General features: G+C 40.5%; 2 protein-coding genes across 7 annotated transcripts in view; both read left to right on the top strand.

Moving 5' to 3' along the window:
* Nucleotides 1–2437: 2437 nt before the first annotated feature.
* On the top strand, nt 2438–14986 carry tsc22d4 (TSC22 domain family member 4). 3 transcript variants are annotated; one of them, XM_016549593.1, is made up of 6 exons: nt 2438–2623; nt 2715–2956; nt 3827–5188; nt 5264–5424; nt 14013–14064; nt 14322–14875. In XM_016549593.1, exons 3-6 carry the CDS (start codon nt 4478–4480, stop codon nt 14460–14462), a joined length of 1065 nt encoding a protein of 354 aa, XP_016405079.1. In that variant the 5' UTR covers nt 2438–2623; nt 2715–2956; nt 3827–4477; the 3' UTR covers nt 14463–14875. The 3 variants fall into 3 exon arrangements, with proteins under 3 accessions (XP_016405079.1, XP_016405078.1, XP_016405080.1); XM_016549592.1 differs by having other exon boundaries at nt 2438–2956; XM_016549594.1 differs by lacking the exons at nt 2438–2623; nt 2715–2956; nt 3827–5188; nt 5264–5424 and adding an exon at nt 11121–12042 and having other exon boundaries at nt 14322–14986.
* Nucleotides 14987–16003: 1017 nt separating this feature from the next.
* Nucleotides 16004–16335, top strand: part of LOC107737949 (protein phosphatase 1 regulatory subunit 35-like) — a 7653-nt gene continuing 7321 nt past the window's right edge. For 3 of the 4 annotated variants that reach the window (XM_016549598.1, XM_016549599.1, XM_016549596.1), the window contains exon 1: nt 16004–16209. The gene's annotated coding sequence lies outside the window, so the exon portion shown is untranslated. The remainder of the gene's footprint in view (nt 16210–16335) is intronic. The other variant, XM_016549597.1, reaches the window with a different exon arrangement.

The raw sequence follows: 16335 nt of genomic DNA, 5'->3' as shown, positions 1-16335 counted from the left end.
GTGTGTGTGTGTGTGTGTGTGAGAGAGTGTGTGTGTGTGTGTGTGTGAGAGAGAGTGTGTGTGAGAGAGTGAGTGTGTGTGTGTGTGTGTGTTGCATATAATATTCTAGAATGACTTATATTCACTGCCATGTTATATAATTAAACAACATTAAAGCAAAGTGCCTATTTATTCGTTAATATAACACAACTTAAGGTTCCTACATATTAAGCGTCCTTCAACTAGAACATCCGGTAACGCTTTAGATTACAACCCGCAAAGAACTATGTAACTATACTGAATTTACGGTGTACGTTTCTGTAATTATAGTGTACTTATAAAGAAGGACAGTTCACCTCTGGGTCTCTCCCAAATGGAACGGACAGGGTGGGGGGGATCCACTGTATAGATAGAGCTATTCTCTAATGGAATTAGTGGGCTAACTGATATCAACCCAAACTGGGTCACATCAAGCCAGCTTCCTAACCCAACAGTCTCAACCGAGCGTTTGGATTGAAACAATTACCAGCGTGTTTTATATGTGTAGGCTATAAAAAAGTACACAGTGTATGTTTTTGCTTAATCGCTTGCAAATAAGATTGTTAGGTCATACATACCCCGTAATATTAGAATAGGTACCCCTTAGTTTCAAAATACTTACAGTAGAAATAATTTGTAATTTTACAGATTATTACTCCTTTATTCTCCAAACTTCGCATATTGTTACCTTATACCTACACGGAGGTACTGAATAGGTACACTGTAATTACAAAATAGTTACGCTGTAAATTCTGTTTACTTACGCAGTACATTGCGGGGTGTAATCTAAAGCGTTACCGAACATCCCATTCTGATATAACAATGTTATGCAAATAAAATAGCGATGCATTACTATAATTATTACTTTATTTTGTTACTGTACTAGAACACTTAATTGGCAGGTTGGAAGATATGCATTTACAATGTTTATTGACACTTTAAGCTCTTGAAGATCCAGTTGGTTAAGTGGGTTACTTGGCCTTCAATCAGGACTGATTTGGAAAAATGCAAAACAAATAAAATTGTGTTTTTTTTTAATAAGTGCATGTGTTTAATACTTATGTTTACATACGCACAGAACTACACTGCTTAGAAACGTCAAAAATTATATATTTTTATTTTCAAACAATCACAATGCGCTCCTTTGAACTAGTCGCTAGGTGGCAGTGTGAACTTGATTTCGTTTTATTTTGCTCACCGGTTCAAATGTAATATTGAGCCTGATATGATATAAGATTTGCTTTATACAACATTAGGAAGATCAGGCCCTTTCTTTCAGAACATGCAACACAACTCCTTGTTCAAGCTCTTGTTCTGTCCAGGCTGGACTATTGCAATGCTCTCTTGGCAGGTCTTCCAGCCACTTCTATCAAACCTCTACAATTAATCCAAAATGCCGCTGCAAGATTAATCTTTAATGAACCGAAAAGAACACGTCACACCTCTGTTCATCAATTTGCACTGGCTACCAGTAGCTGCTCGCATTAAATTCAAGGCATTAATGTTTGCCTACAAAACCACCACTGGCTCTGCACCCATTTACCTAAAGTCATTACTTCAGAGTTATTGTGTTCTGCAAGTGAACGGCGCATTATTGTTCATCTCAAAGAGGCACAAAATCACTTTCACGGACTTTTACATTAACTGTTCCCTCCTGGTGGAGTGACCTGCCCAACTCAATCCCAGCAGCTGAGTCCTTAACCATCTTCAAGAAACGACTAAAAACACATCTGTTCCACCTTTATTTGTCCCTCTAACTCTAGCACTCTCTATTCTAATTCTATTCTTTATAAAAATAAAAAAACGTGCCTCTTTTAGACTCGCACTCTATTTATTTACTAACTGCTTGTTTGTTTTTTTGTTTTTTTAAACTAACACTTGCTTCTCTAATCTTTTTGCATTCTATATGTTTTCTTTTTATTTATTATACAATTATATTTCTGACTTCTCATTAACAAAAGCAAAAAAAAAGGCCTCTAACGCTAGCTTGCGCTATTCTTTTTCTATTATATCTGTTTTCTTTTTATTTATTATACGATTAAAACAAAAAACGTGCTATGTGTACTGCGTTAAACTAACCGAGACTTGTTATAGCACTTGCGTATCATTGCTCTTTTGTTGATTTTGATTGCTTCCATTGTCCTTGTTTGTAAGTCGCTTTGGATAAAAGCATCTGCTAAATGACTAAATGTAAATATGAGTTAGCTGCAGTTTAATTTAGTTAAATCTAATGTCTGTGCTTCGGCTAATCTCTTAATTTACAAGTAAAATTAGTCAAAATTACGAATCGTACTAAAGCGAATGATGGTCTCATGAATATTAATTACGTCGAGCCGTCATTTATTGGCTGCGTCCGGCCGCGCAGCCTGATTAATATTCATGAGCCCCGCCCTTCGCCATAGTAGCGTTCAGTCGCAGGAGCGGAGGCGGAACTTCCGGGTGATGGAAAGTTGTCAACAGTTTCTCAGGAGGAGAATTAATCCGTAAATCTGAGTTCATTAGTGTCGCTTTAAAGAAAATCCAGCCAGAAACGCCGCGAGAGAAGCGAAGCCGGTGGAGTCTGTGTGATTTGTACATTATGACGGAGAATAAACAAACTTCTCGGGTGTGGATCATCAATCTCAGTCAGTCTCCGGGAATCTAACGGGGTTTTAATGTCTTGTTTTCAGTCTAACGGAATATTCTCTCTCCTCCAGGGGTTCGAGGTGTGGACGCAACATGTGAACCGAGTCTTTAGTGTGTGAAAGTTCACAAAATCTTGGGATTACAGACTGAACTTTAGGTTTAAATCGCATTTTTTGGGGTGTGGGGGGGCGGGCTCAGGTTCAATCCAGATCCAGAAATCTGTTCTGCACAGGTTTCCCTGATTGTGTTGGTTCTTCGAGATTGAACTGCTCTGAGTCCTGTCATCTGCTGACCTGCTGCGGGTGAATGTGCTGTAAGTAACGTTAAATGTCAGGTTTCGGGCTGCAGGGGTGTTATTGTGCAACATACGGGTATTTGCGTGTGGGATTCTGCTCTGAATCTGTGGAATCAAATCTGATTTGAATTCTAACCCTGATATCACACGTGCATCTCAGACACGTCTATTTGACATCTGCAAGACGTATTTTTTTAGAGCGTTTGTTCATCTGCGATACAACGTCTATAGGACGTTTCCTATCAGATGTCAAATAGACGTTTAGAAGATGTCCATAAGATGTTTATGATGTAAAACTGACATCTTAGAGACGTCTATCAGATGTTTGATGCTCTCCAGATGAAGAGATCTTTAACAGACGTCTTGCAGACGTACCTGTGCTCTCTGGGAATATGTATGGGTTTGGTTACATGCAAGTTTTACTTTAGAGTATAAGCATATTGTGAGTTTTGGTGTGCAGAATAATGAAGGTTCTGCAGTTGTAATTACTGGCAAGCATCTGATAGACGTCTTTTTTAGCTCTCGCACAAAATTGCTGAACCTTTCCACTTGCTCTAGTCTTAATTTGAAGTTAAATGCATGATCTGGTTTTAATTAGAATCAAATGAGCAATGCAAATTTCAATCTGTAAGTGTTTTTAGCTTTTGCACCGAATTGCTTTACTTTTTCTCCCGCTTCAGTTTTAATTTGAGGCTTAAAAGCATGATAATTTTTTCAAATCTGTAACATTTAGAGTTTAATTCTATTACGGGTTTCCTCTTAAAGTTGTTTGAGCTTTCTTGCTCTAGTTCTAATTGAAGTTAAATGCATGATTCACTTTTAATTTGAACCAAACGAGCGGTCAGGACTGTAACTCCGGGCATTGAGATTGAGTTTGACTCTTTGCAGATTCTTCTCTTAAAGTTGCTGAGATTCCCGTCAGCATTTGGGATTTTGCTACAGGGACGTCGACGGAAACAGAACTTCTTGTTTTTGTAGTTACCAAACTTGTCCTGCAGCCCTAAAATGATGTCCTGACACGTTCAGGCCTTGAGCTGCAGCGAGAAACCATGTAAATGCCCTAATTATGGTGCTTATTTCTTAACATCTCTCGGATTGGCGGTTTGATCTTGAGAGAATCAGATCTGCGCGTGCATGGCGATCAGGAGCCTCTGTATTGTGTCCTGAGCTGTGAACGCACATACTGTACGACTGCCAGAGGAAATAGCCTTCAGAGCCGAGCCTTGCGCAACCGCTGGGCAGAGAAACTGCTCTTGTTACTGTACTGGCTGCAGTTACACTCGAAAGAAAGAGGACCGAGCCAAGTGCAATGGAATAAATTTGTTTAAGTTTTAGGCTTTGATTTTACCTGCTGAGGACAGAGAATATGATTGATCTGATCCAGATTGACCCGAGAGACTGAGTCTCGCTTTCAAATGGTTAGGGCATTCGTTTCTTAAAGCTTTTTGCTGTTTGGTTTCTACTGCAATATAATGAACAAAGATCGAGTTTGGAGCGCCCAGGGATAAAGTCAACCCGCTCGCACACACTCGGTCCAGAATGAGTGGCGGAAAGAAACGAAGCGGTTTTCAAATCACCAGCGTCACGTCGGACTACAATCAGGGTTCTGGAGAAAACCATCTGGAGGAGCTCCTCAGCCCTGGAACTCAAAGAGCCACGCCCCCTTCTGCCAGAAACCCCGCCCATGGGAGGAGCCCCAGAAGCCAGACCGCATCGCCCACTCAAATCCTATCCAATGGGCTGTCCCTGCGCCAAAACCCCGCCCTCCAGACGCAACAGAGCTGCAGTCAGCCGACCACGCCCGTCACGGCTAGGAAGCAAAGCTCGCTGGATGCCGCCGGGGCGCCGCGTTTCCGCGTCGTGCGTTTGGATCAAGGACCGGGCGAGCCGTATAAACGTGGCCGTTGGACGTGTGTGGATGTGATGGAGAGGGAAGCCGAGGAGCGTGGGCTCCGCCGCGTGATTGACAGCATGAGACACGCCCATTCGCTGGAGTCCTTAGAGACGGTCGGGCTGGGCGGAGCCGAAGGAGCGGTGGGCGGAGCCAGACTCAAACCGTTGGACGTGCATTCAGGTCACTTGGTACACTCACAGGGCACCACCCACCTGCTGACCCAATGCCGGATAGACTCCGCCCACAGCGGCCCGCCCTCACCCACACACCACACGCAGCCAATCACGTCACCGAACACGCCCCGGATACGCAACACACCCGCCCCTCTGCGGCTCGACATGGACGCCGTCGGAAAGGTGAGCAGTCGCACACTCGTCTGATGCATTCATCCATTTCTTACTCAAAGTCTTGCGTGCATTTTCTCTTCGTAGCTTCGGACCACCCGCTCTCAGCCGGTGTCACCCAGACCGCACCTGGGTCGGGACAGTCCCTTCCATCCCGCGCTCACGCCCATCCAGACGCCATCCGCCCTCGCGCTGGCGCAGTCCATGTTTGGAATGGGACGAGCGTTTGAGTTCGTGGGAGACGACGGGTGAGACGAGTCTTGCGAGTCATGCTTTGGTTCTGTATGTCGCTGTGAACTAGCAAGAACGACAACTATAACGATAACTGTGCGTTTTAATAATTATTATAAAACGGAGAGTTCCGGTCCTTGATTCTGATTGGCTGAGCTGCGTTCAAAGCTGTAACATACACCTTTGTTTATGTTTGTGTGTTGCTCGGCAACCACTTTGTTGCAACCACAACTGTTTCTGAGGAGCTACATTGTTTGGTGGAAGAATACTGTTTTTATTAATATCATTACACTTTATTTGCTCTGTTTTATTTTGTGAAACCTTACTACGTATATGGAATAACCGTAGTAAAGCAATAATCCCCGTGAAGCCGTGGTTTACAGTGAATTTATAACAGAATGTTATAAATTCACTGTAAACCACGTATTCTTGGGGCTTATTGCTTTATTCTAACTCTAAGAATGGTGTGGACGCTAATATAGTTATCGTTATAGTTATCTTTATAGGTGTGGTGTGGATGGTAATATAGTTTTCATTATAGTTCAAGTCAGGTCACCTTTATTTGTATAGCGCTTTATACAATACTGATTGTGTCAAAGCAGCTTTATGGTGTTAAACAGGAAAAACGTGTGCTAATATATATTAATAACACATTTTACTAAAGATGAATAAACACTATAACAAATGTTCAGTTAATTCATTAACTAAAGATCGTTACTGTGCAGCATTACCATTTTATTTCAAATAGTCCGTCAACTGAATGCATGTCACATTAGATGCTTGAAGCGTCATAGATTATATTAATAGTGAATGTGTTTTGTTCTTATCGTCCTGCTGTGCATCAACCGTTACCTGTTCCTGATTTGAGGTTTATAGTGCCGTTTTTTTCAGACCCAGAACCATGTTTTGTTTGAAGGAAACTTGTGGATTAAACACTGGCTCAGCAGCAGCAGCGTGACGGTGGTTAAATCTGACTCTGTCTCACACATAAGCCAGTTGTTGCTCTTCTATATTTAGGTGTGAGTTGAGTGCACTTGTATTTTTAGAGAGTTGAGTGGTTGGAAAGGTGATGCTCTCGGTTTCTCGAGGCCGTGATGAGTGTTTTCACACCGCAGTGCTTACTGTCACAGACCCGGAGGAAATACCTCCGTCACACAACACACACCACTGCTTGGAGTCCTGAAACACACTCAACACGCGCGCATGAGCGCAGATGCAGATATGTTTTGCAGGTGAACCGCGTGTTTCTTGCGGTGTGTTGGCTGGAAGGCTGGAGTGTGTACTTGTGTAAAGCATGTTTCTGGCCTTCATGTTTATTTTCCCCTTCATTCTGTCGCTCTCTCTCAGCTTAAAGCTGCATTAGTGCAGGAATAGAGGCGTCATTGATGAAGGAGGAGAGTTAGAGAGAAAGTAGAACAGCAGAGAAAAACTGAGAGGTGGAGAAGTGTGTGTGATTGTGATCTTCAAGTGTGTTTCAAACTGTCGTATCATGCTGATGTGGTTTCGTGACTCACAGATCAGATGGCTGATCACACACACACTCACACACACACACACACACACACACACATATGTACACACACACTCACACAGATACACACTCACTTACACACACTCACACAGATACACACTCACTTACACACACTCACACAGATACACACTCACTTACACACACTCACACAGATACACACTCACTTACACACACTCACACAGATACACACTCACTTACACACACTCACACAGATACACACTCACTTACACACACTCACACAGATACACACTCACTTACACACACTCACACAGATACACACTCACTTACACACACTCACACAGATACACACTCACTTACACACACTCACACAGATACACACTCACTTACACACACTCACACAGATACACACTCACTTACACACACTCACACAGATACACACTCACTTACACACACTCACACAGATACACACTCACTTACACACACTCACACAGATACACACTCACTTACACACACTCACACAGATACACACTCACTTACACACACTCACACAGATACACACTCACTTACACACACTCACACAGATACACACTCACTTACACACACTCACACAGATACACACTCACTTACACACACTCACACAGATACACACTCACTTACACACACTCACACAGATACACACTCACTTACACACACTCACACAGATACACACTCACTTACACACACTCACACAGATACACACTCACTTACACACACTCACACAGATACACACTCACTTACACACACTCACACAGATACACACTCACTTACACACACTCACACAGATACACACTCACTTACACACACTCACACAGATACACACTCACTTACACACACTCACACAGATACACACTCACTTACACACACTCACACAGATACACACTCACTTACACACACTCACACAGATACACACTCACTTACACACACTCACACAGATACACACTCACTTACACACACTCACACAGATACACACTCACTTACACACACTCACACAGATACACACTCACTTACACACACTCACACAGATACACACTCACTTACACACACTCACACAGATACACACTCACTTACACACACTCACACAGATACACACTCACTTACACACACTCACACAGATACACACTCACTTACACACACTCACACAGATACACACTCACTTACACACACTCACACAGATACACACTCACTTACACACACTCACACAGATACACACTCACTTACACACACTCACACAGATACACACTCACTTACACACACTCACACAGATACACACTCACTTACACACACTCACACAGATACACACTCACTTACACACACTCACACAGATACACACTCACTTACACACACTCACACAGATACACACTCACTCACAGATACACACACACACAGACACACACACACACACACACAGCCGGGCGTCTGGTTTCTGTTGTTTAGTGATTTGGTGAAATGAGAGATTCTAGAGCAGATCAGATATGAGGATCTGCGGTGGTGTGCCGTCCCTCGGCTGATATGTGATTCTACAATCAATGTTTACTTTATTTCCCGTGTTCTAGTTCACATACACCACACATCGTGTTTCGTAGCGCTCTGCTGATGGAAAACAGCGTGCATTCGACAGCATGTCAGTACTGCGTGAATCTCACACCAGCACACCAGAAATTATAAGATGAAAATAAATTATATTTTGCATAAATATCAACATTTTTTAGGAGTGTTAAAAGAACAGTTCACCCAAAAATTATCATGCTTTTGAATCAAAAATGTTGTTCAAAGACTTGTATGACGTTCTTTCTTCTGTGGAACACAAAAGAAGATATTTTGAGAAATGCCTCAGTGTCTTATGTCCATGTAATGAAAGTCAGTGGAGTCCAAAGTTGTTTTCTTCCCAACGTTCTTCAGAATATCTTCTTTTGTGCTCAATAGAAGAAACAAACACATTCAGGTTTGGAACAACTTGAAGCATATGACGGTAGCCATGGACTTCCATAGTATGGGAAAAATATTATGGAAGTCAATGGCTACCGTCAAATGTTTGTTGACCAACGTTCTTCAAAATGACTTTTTGTGTGTGTGTGTGTGTGTGTACCTGTTTTGTGTGAGAGTGTGTGTGTGTGTGTGAGTGTGAGTGTGTGTGTGTGTGTGTGTGAGTGAGTGTGTGTGTGTGTGTGTGTGAGTGTGAGTGTGTGTGTGTGTGTGTTCAGCAGATAAATGAAAGTAACATGTTTGAATGATAAATGGTGACAGAATTATCATTTCTTTAAGATTATTTGTTTGAATTGCATCATTTATTATTTACATTATGAATTATGTTGTTTATTTATGACTTCAGATAAGTAACATCCAATGTATAAGTTGCATTTTATTATTACATTCAGAAATAACGCAAAAATACCGCTAAATAAAATGAAAAGTTTATAAAAACATCATTCATCTTGTGTTTCAGTTCCCTTCACAACAAATCCTTTACAATTAATGGTATTCAAAACAGAAAACGAACATAATTTGGCAAACTACATTTATTCTGAATGCCAAGTCTAAACAAATTGATTTAAAGCGAAACTCGTTTAGGTTTGGCGTTTTGTAATGAATGCCACTTTGATTTATATTTGTTTTATATCGTGTTCTGTTCTCAATACTGATTTTAAAAGGATTTGCTGTGTGTTTGTGTGTGTAAATAAACTTACATTTATCACATTCAGTGCCGATACAAATGTGTTTAGCGTGCTTGATGTTAATTGCATTATATAAATCGCTTCGATAATAAAAACCTCTGACTTATGTATTCCGGTAACTTCGGTGTGTGTTTGTGTGTGATATCAGATGAAGTGGGCGGAGTGTGGAATGCTGGGATCTGTGTGGGCGGGCACAGAATCCCAGCGCGAGCCGTGATTGGCTGCGGCGGACAGTGGGCGGGGAACTGAATCAAAGAGTGCAGTGTTGATGTGTGTGTTTGACTCTGCATGTTTACGCATGTTCTGTGTGTCACACGGGAACACACACACACTTACAGTACACACACATCCCGAGGCAGGAGAACAGTCGTGCGGTCCCATAGAGATCTGGAGATCTCAGACCGGTGCACTTTCACCCCAGATTACACTAATCCATCCGCTGCTGCTGGGATTTCGCAGGGATCGGCCAGTTTTGAGGGATTACAGCACAACGGGGCGTTCAGAGGCGGACGGTCGTCTCGTGATGAAGGAGCGTCACTGAGGCCTCACCGAGATCACACACTGAACTTCAGGACGCTTGTAACGTGACGACTGCATTTTTTAGTGAAATGTAACTCTTTTCATGTAAATGTAACTCTGTCTTGACACTGCAGTGCATCCGGTTCAAATGACCTTCCATTTTTTATGTTTTCAGTTTTTATTTTTAATTAAGTTTAATTTTTAGTCGTTTTATGTGCTTTTGTGTTTTTTTTTTTTATATAGCTACTAACTTTATTTATTTTCCAGTTAGTAATTAAACTTATTTCAGTTAGTTGCCAAGGCAACATTTCTAATTTTCATTTAACGTTCTTCATCTAACATTTATATTTTATATAATTTCAGCTTTATTTCAATTAACAAAAAAGTTTTGTTAATTTTAGTTAATGATGATAAACCTGAATGCATCGCTATGTTTTCAACTCTGTTTTAATTTTATTTAATGCATGAAATTTAAGCACCGCCCTGATTTTTTAAATATTAATATTTAGATTTAATTTATTTGTATTCAGTTTTTATTTATTTCCAGTTAGTAATTTTAGTGCTTAAACTTATTTTAGTTAGTTGACAAGACTAAGTTTAAAAATAAGTGCATTACCGTTCTGTACATTACTGTTTTTTATTTTTATTTTAGTTTTATTACTTGTATGTAGTTTGACATTTAATAGTCAAACAGATTTTTTATTTATTTATTTTTTACATCACTATTTAAATTTTAATTGATTTATTTTGAGGTTTAGGTGCAGTAATTAATTTTAGCTTCGACAATTTATTTCAGTTATTTGCCAAGGCAACATTTCTAATTCTATTTCTCTATTTCTTCTTCTATTTCTTATTTCATCTGGTTTAAGTTTTTCCATCTAATATTTATATTTAATATACTTTCAGCTTTATTTCAATTAACAAAAATGTTTTAATAGTTTTATCTTTAGTTAATAATAATAACCGTATGATTTTAACTAATATTGTTTGACTACTTGAATGTAGTATGCAGTTTAATGCGCCACCCTTATTGAGATTTTTATATTTTTTTGCCAGGTTAATGCTTTTTAATAGTTGTATAGTCTAAAAGATACTGCTCACTTAAATAGCTTCAGTGTAGGTAGTTACTATTTGTTAGTAGCTTGTAGTGTAGTTAACAACTTTTCTGAATTGCGTGCACGATTGAGCTTCCTTTCCATGTGTGTTGTTTTGACCTGCTGATTATCCACCATGTTTGTCAACGTACGAAAGATGGTGTCTATTTTTGAAAGCAAAAAGCAGCCTCGTCCGTTGTCACTCCCTCCATGTGAACAAACACAAAGAGAGAATGAGAATACAACCCAGACCGGAGCTTCACCTGCCTCTGAGCCACACCCCTCCTCGCCGAGCCCCGCCCCTTCATCTGTGAGGCCACGCCTCCACGCAGGAGAACGAGTGAGAGACACCGGTGGAGTTCGAAGGGTTCGGGATTCCTGGCCAATGGGGAAGCTCGATTACTACTCGAAGGCTGGTCGCTTGGCGGTTTCCATGGAAACCAAAGAGCCAATCAGCAGCAAGCGCTCGCCACATCAAACAACGTCCAAAAACACACTTTCTGTCCTCAGAACGCCGTCCATCCCAGAACGAGACCGAATGTGTTCATCCAAACCCACCCTCAGCTCAAAGACGCCCTCCTGCACAGAAACACATAAAGCGCCACCTGCTGGTCAGACTCAAACACAGAGCTCAGAAAATAATCTCAGATCGTCCTGCATGCCCAGCTCCGGTCGTGTTCGCGATCAGAAGTGTCAGAATCCTGTTTGGAGCCCATTGACTTCCTCTGTGAAAGTGGAAAGGGGTGGGGCTTATACTCACAAACAGAGGCCCCGCCCCTCTGACTCCACCCTCCTTTCCCTTCTGCTGTTCTTCCACAGGTAACTGGGTCAGTTTGGGATCACGTCGGTCTGTGTGTAACTGTGTTAGTTGAGGTTTATGATGTATTTGTGGTTGTGGACACTGAGAGCGTCTCATCAGGGTTTCTGTTATGAGAACCATGTGCTGCCCAGTGCATTCAGAACAACAGCATCAGTGTTGCACACATACAGCCGGTCCTCATGAAGACCTGTGTGTGCTGTACTGCTGTTTAAGTCAAGTAGCACGGTTACTAGAGCTAAGCAGATTAAAGAAAGCACTGCAGCGTTTGTGCTACAGACATGAATGATTCTTCAAATCATGTGTGTTGTTGAGCAGAGTGTGCTGTTACTGTGCTTAAGTGATCAGACGCACCATTTTCACTTGCTAGACGAGAAAACAATCGAAGAAATATCGCAGTTGCAAACTGAACGAGGAACCCACCCAAGAAACGGTCTGATAAGTGCCTAGAAGCAGCCTAGCAACCACTTAGAAATAGCATAGCAACTCCCTTGAAACGACCTATAAATCGCTTAGCTAGATACAGCCAAGAAACCACCTAGAAAAAACCTAGAGACAGCACAAAAACTACCTAGTAACAGCTTAGAAGCTACCTAGTAACAGCATAGCAGCTTCCTAGAAATAGCTGAGAAACTGCTTATAAACCACCTATAAACTGTCGGCGCCGACATACAGCGCCATTGCACTACGGGCGTCCCGAGTTCGAATCCCGACTTGAGGACCGTTCCCGCTCCACTACCTCTCTCCCACTTCACTTCCTGTCATCTCTGATCTGTCCTGTCATAATAAAGGCGAAAATACCAAAAAAAGAAATCTTTAAAAAAGAAACCACCTAAAAACAGCCTAGCAACCACCTAGAAACAGCATAGTAACTGCCTAGAAATTGTCTAGAAACTACTTGGAAACAGCATAGCAACGACTTTGAAACATCCTATAAACCACAATTAAATGGCCTAGAAACAGCCTAGCAACCACCTAGAAACAGCATAGCAACTGCCTAGAAATAGTCTACAAACTACCTAGAAACAGCATAGCAACGACTTTGAAACACCCTATAAACCACCATTAAATGGCCTAGAAACAGCCTAGCAACCACCTAGAAACAGCATAGCAACCACCTAGAAATAGTCTAGAAACTACCTAGAAATGGTCTAGAAACTACCTAGAAACAGCATAGCAACCACCTAGAAACAGCCTAGCAACCACCTAGAAACAGCCTAGCAACCGCCTAGAAATAGTCTAGAAACTACCTAGAAACAGCATAGCAATGACTTTGAAACACCCTATAAACCACCATTAAATGGCCTAGAAACAGCCTAGCAACCACCTAGAAACAGCATAGCAACCACCTAGAAATAGTCTAGAAACTACCTAGAAATGGTCTAGAAACTACCTAGAAACAGCATAGCAACCACCTAGAAACAGCCTAGCAACCACCTAGAAACAGCCTAGCAACCGCCTAGAAACAGCTTAGCAACCACCTAGTAACTGCCTAGAAATTATATAGAAAAAGTAAATAAACTGCTTAGAAACAACCTATAAAAAGCCTGGTAACTGGCCAAAAACTACCTAGTAACAGCTTAAGGCCAAAGTATACTTCGGTCTTTACTTGTACGCGAGGGTTTGTGTACAGTGCGAGTGACACAAATTTTGCCACCAGAATAGTATGTGCACTGTCCGATTTTTGTAACCGCATACTTTATATGCATATATATATACACACATGCGCATTTACTTGGTTTTGCACTAATCTGTTGTTCCACAAGGTGGCAGCACAGTAGACAACGAAACTAAAGAGACAGAACAACAACAACAAAACAGCGGAGAGCCGCAACTTTAGTTTAAAAGAGTACAAAGATACTTTTCAAAAGTTTCAGTTGATCGAGTAAATTGTCGGTTTGTGTGGAAAAACCCCTGCATTTGATGATCAAGATGATTAATAAAAGATCATTTCTGTTCATTTCTATTACAGCGGAACTAACAGCAGCATGATCGCCATCGACAACAAGATAGAGCAAGCCATGGTGAGATCTCACAATCATAATAATATTCATAGAAAATACAGATATCGTCTTTGTCTAGCCAAACTTTATTGTGTGTACTCTAAAATATTTTGATATATTTGAAGGCGTTTTATTAATGTGACTGCTGTAATGTGTTGCGTGTATTCAGAATATAATGTGCAGCTTAAGCAGTAGATCATGGCGCTCGCGACACCAGGGTCACGGGTTCGATCCCCAGTGAATGCATGCGCTGATGAGATGTAAATGTGTGTCTGCAGGACCTGGTGAAGTCTCACCTGATGCTGGCGGTTCGAGAGGAGGTGGAGGTGATGAGAGAGCAGATCAAAGAGCTGTCGGAGAGAAACGCTGAGCTGGAGAAAGAAAACTACATCCTGCGAGCGCTCCGGGACAGAGACTGAGCCAAGTGCATCATGGGAGATGTAGTTCAGTGAGAAAAGAGACGGAACGGTTGAGCAGTATTGACCGATTAGTGCCTTAAACCGCAGTAATGACTGATAGCGCTGCTCACATGCTCTAATTAAGAGATCATTCTTTAATGATGATTTTTATGACGCTCTAAACAGTGCCTATTTATTACTGTCAGTGTGTGTGTGTGTGTGTTAGTTTGAAAGCACTGCTCACAACTAGCTTAATAAGTCTCTTTATGTTGCCATGGTTAAAACCAGCACTGGTTGAAATTTAGTTGAGTTAACTCACTCTCCCTCTCTGATAGTTGAATAATGATTGATCTGTAATGCATTACACATCAATGACTGCTCTAATAAATAACTCTCACTACGCCGGCTGTGTGCTGAATTCACTGTAGAAATAATACTAAGTTCTAAGTTCTCGGTGAATATGTTTGAATTAAGTTGAGGTTAGTTTTGACCGGAAACCACGGAAGCGGTTTCCGCTAAAAAATACAAAAGGTCATCTTGACTTTTTATCTCACAATTCAGACTTTTTTCTCGCAGTTCAGAGTTTATATTACACAACTGCGAGTTTACATAAAGTTTATTTAAATTTTTTTTAAAAAGTCAGAATTTTGAGATGTTACAATTCTGAGAAGAAAAGAATTGTGAGATAAAAAGACGCAATTAACTTTATTTTATTTTTTTATTCTGTGGCGGGGGAAAAAAAACAGAATTGGCAGATATAAAGAATTCAAGAAATTCTGAGAAAAATGTCAGATTGCGTGATTTAAACTTGGAATTGCGAAAAAAACGAAGAATTCAGATTTTATAACTCAGAATTCTGAGAATTTTGCGAAAAAAGTCCGTTGTGAAATAAAAAGTCACAATTACCTTTTTTATTTTTTATTTTGTGGTGGAAAAAAATTGTGGAAAAAAAAAACGGAATTGAATTCGAGAAACTCAGAAATCTGAGGAAAAAAAATCGGAATTGCGTGATTTAAACTTGGAATTGCGGGAAAAAAACTAAGAATCCAGGTTTTATAACTCAGAATTCTGTGAATTTTGCGGAAAAAAAAAGTCAGTTGTGAAATAAAAAGTCACAATTACCTTTTTTATTTTTTATTCTGTGGCGGAAAAATTTGCGAAAAAATAACTGAATTTCAAAAATAAAACTCAGAATTCTGAGGAAAAAATTTCAGAATTGTGAGAAAAGGAGTCAAAGCAGCTTTACAGTGTTAAAAATTCAGAATTCTAAATTTATATATTTTTTAATCTTTATATCTTGCAATCCTGAGTTTTAAAAAAAAAGTCAGAATTGTGAGATAAAAACACAGTTACCTTTTTTATTGTTTTTATTCTGTGGTGGGAACGGGCTTCCATAGCAAAACAGCTTTTCACATAATAGACAAATGTTTCTTTCACTATTACTGTAATATATGGTGACTCTCACTCTTACCGCTCACTCACATATGCGTCTTCCTCCTTTTCTCCACTTTGTGTGTGAATATTTAAATAAATATGTTCATATCGTCGTGTTGAGTTCTATGTGAAACGCGATCAGCACGCACTGCGCATGCGCCTCAACGTCACCTCCACCCGGAAGTTCGCCAGCGAGCGGCAGAGATGGCGGGAGTTTGAAATAAATGTAATTTCTCTCAAATTAAGATATTTTCTGGATTTGTTCCCGTATATCTTGCCGTAACGCAATGTTTGTATTTAGCGCAACAGCTGAAGTCATATTTTGAAATTAAAGGTGAGTTTAAAGTATGTTTTTAATATATAATAACGAGATTATTGCAATAGTGAGATTATAATGAGTTAACGTCATTTAAAAACTTTACACATCTGATCATGCGAATTGCAAAGTGTCAGTAAAGTT

Source organism: Sinocyclocheilus rhinocerous, unplaced genomic scaffold (genome assembly GCF_001515625.1).
Source record: "Sinocyclocheilus rhinocerous isolate Xijiao unplaced genomic scaffold, SAMN03320098_v1.1 scaffold404, whole genome shotgun sequence".
NCBI classification, from domain to species: Eukaryota; Metazoa; Chordata; class Actinopteri; order Cypriniformes; family Cyprinidae; genus Sinocyclocheilus; species Sinocyclocheilus rhinocerous.
The sequence above is the reverse complement of the archived record's forward strand: the minus strand, read 5'-3'. Positions and strand labels throughout refer to the sequence as shown.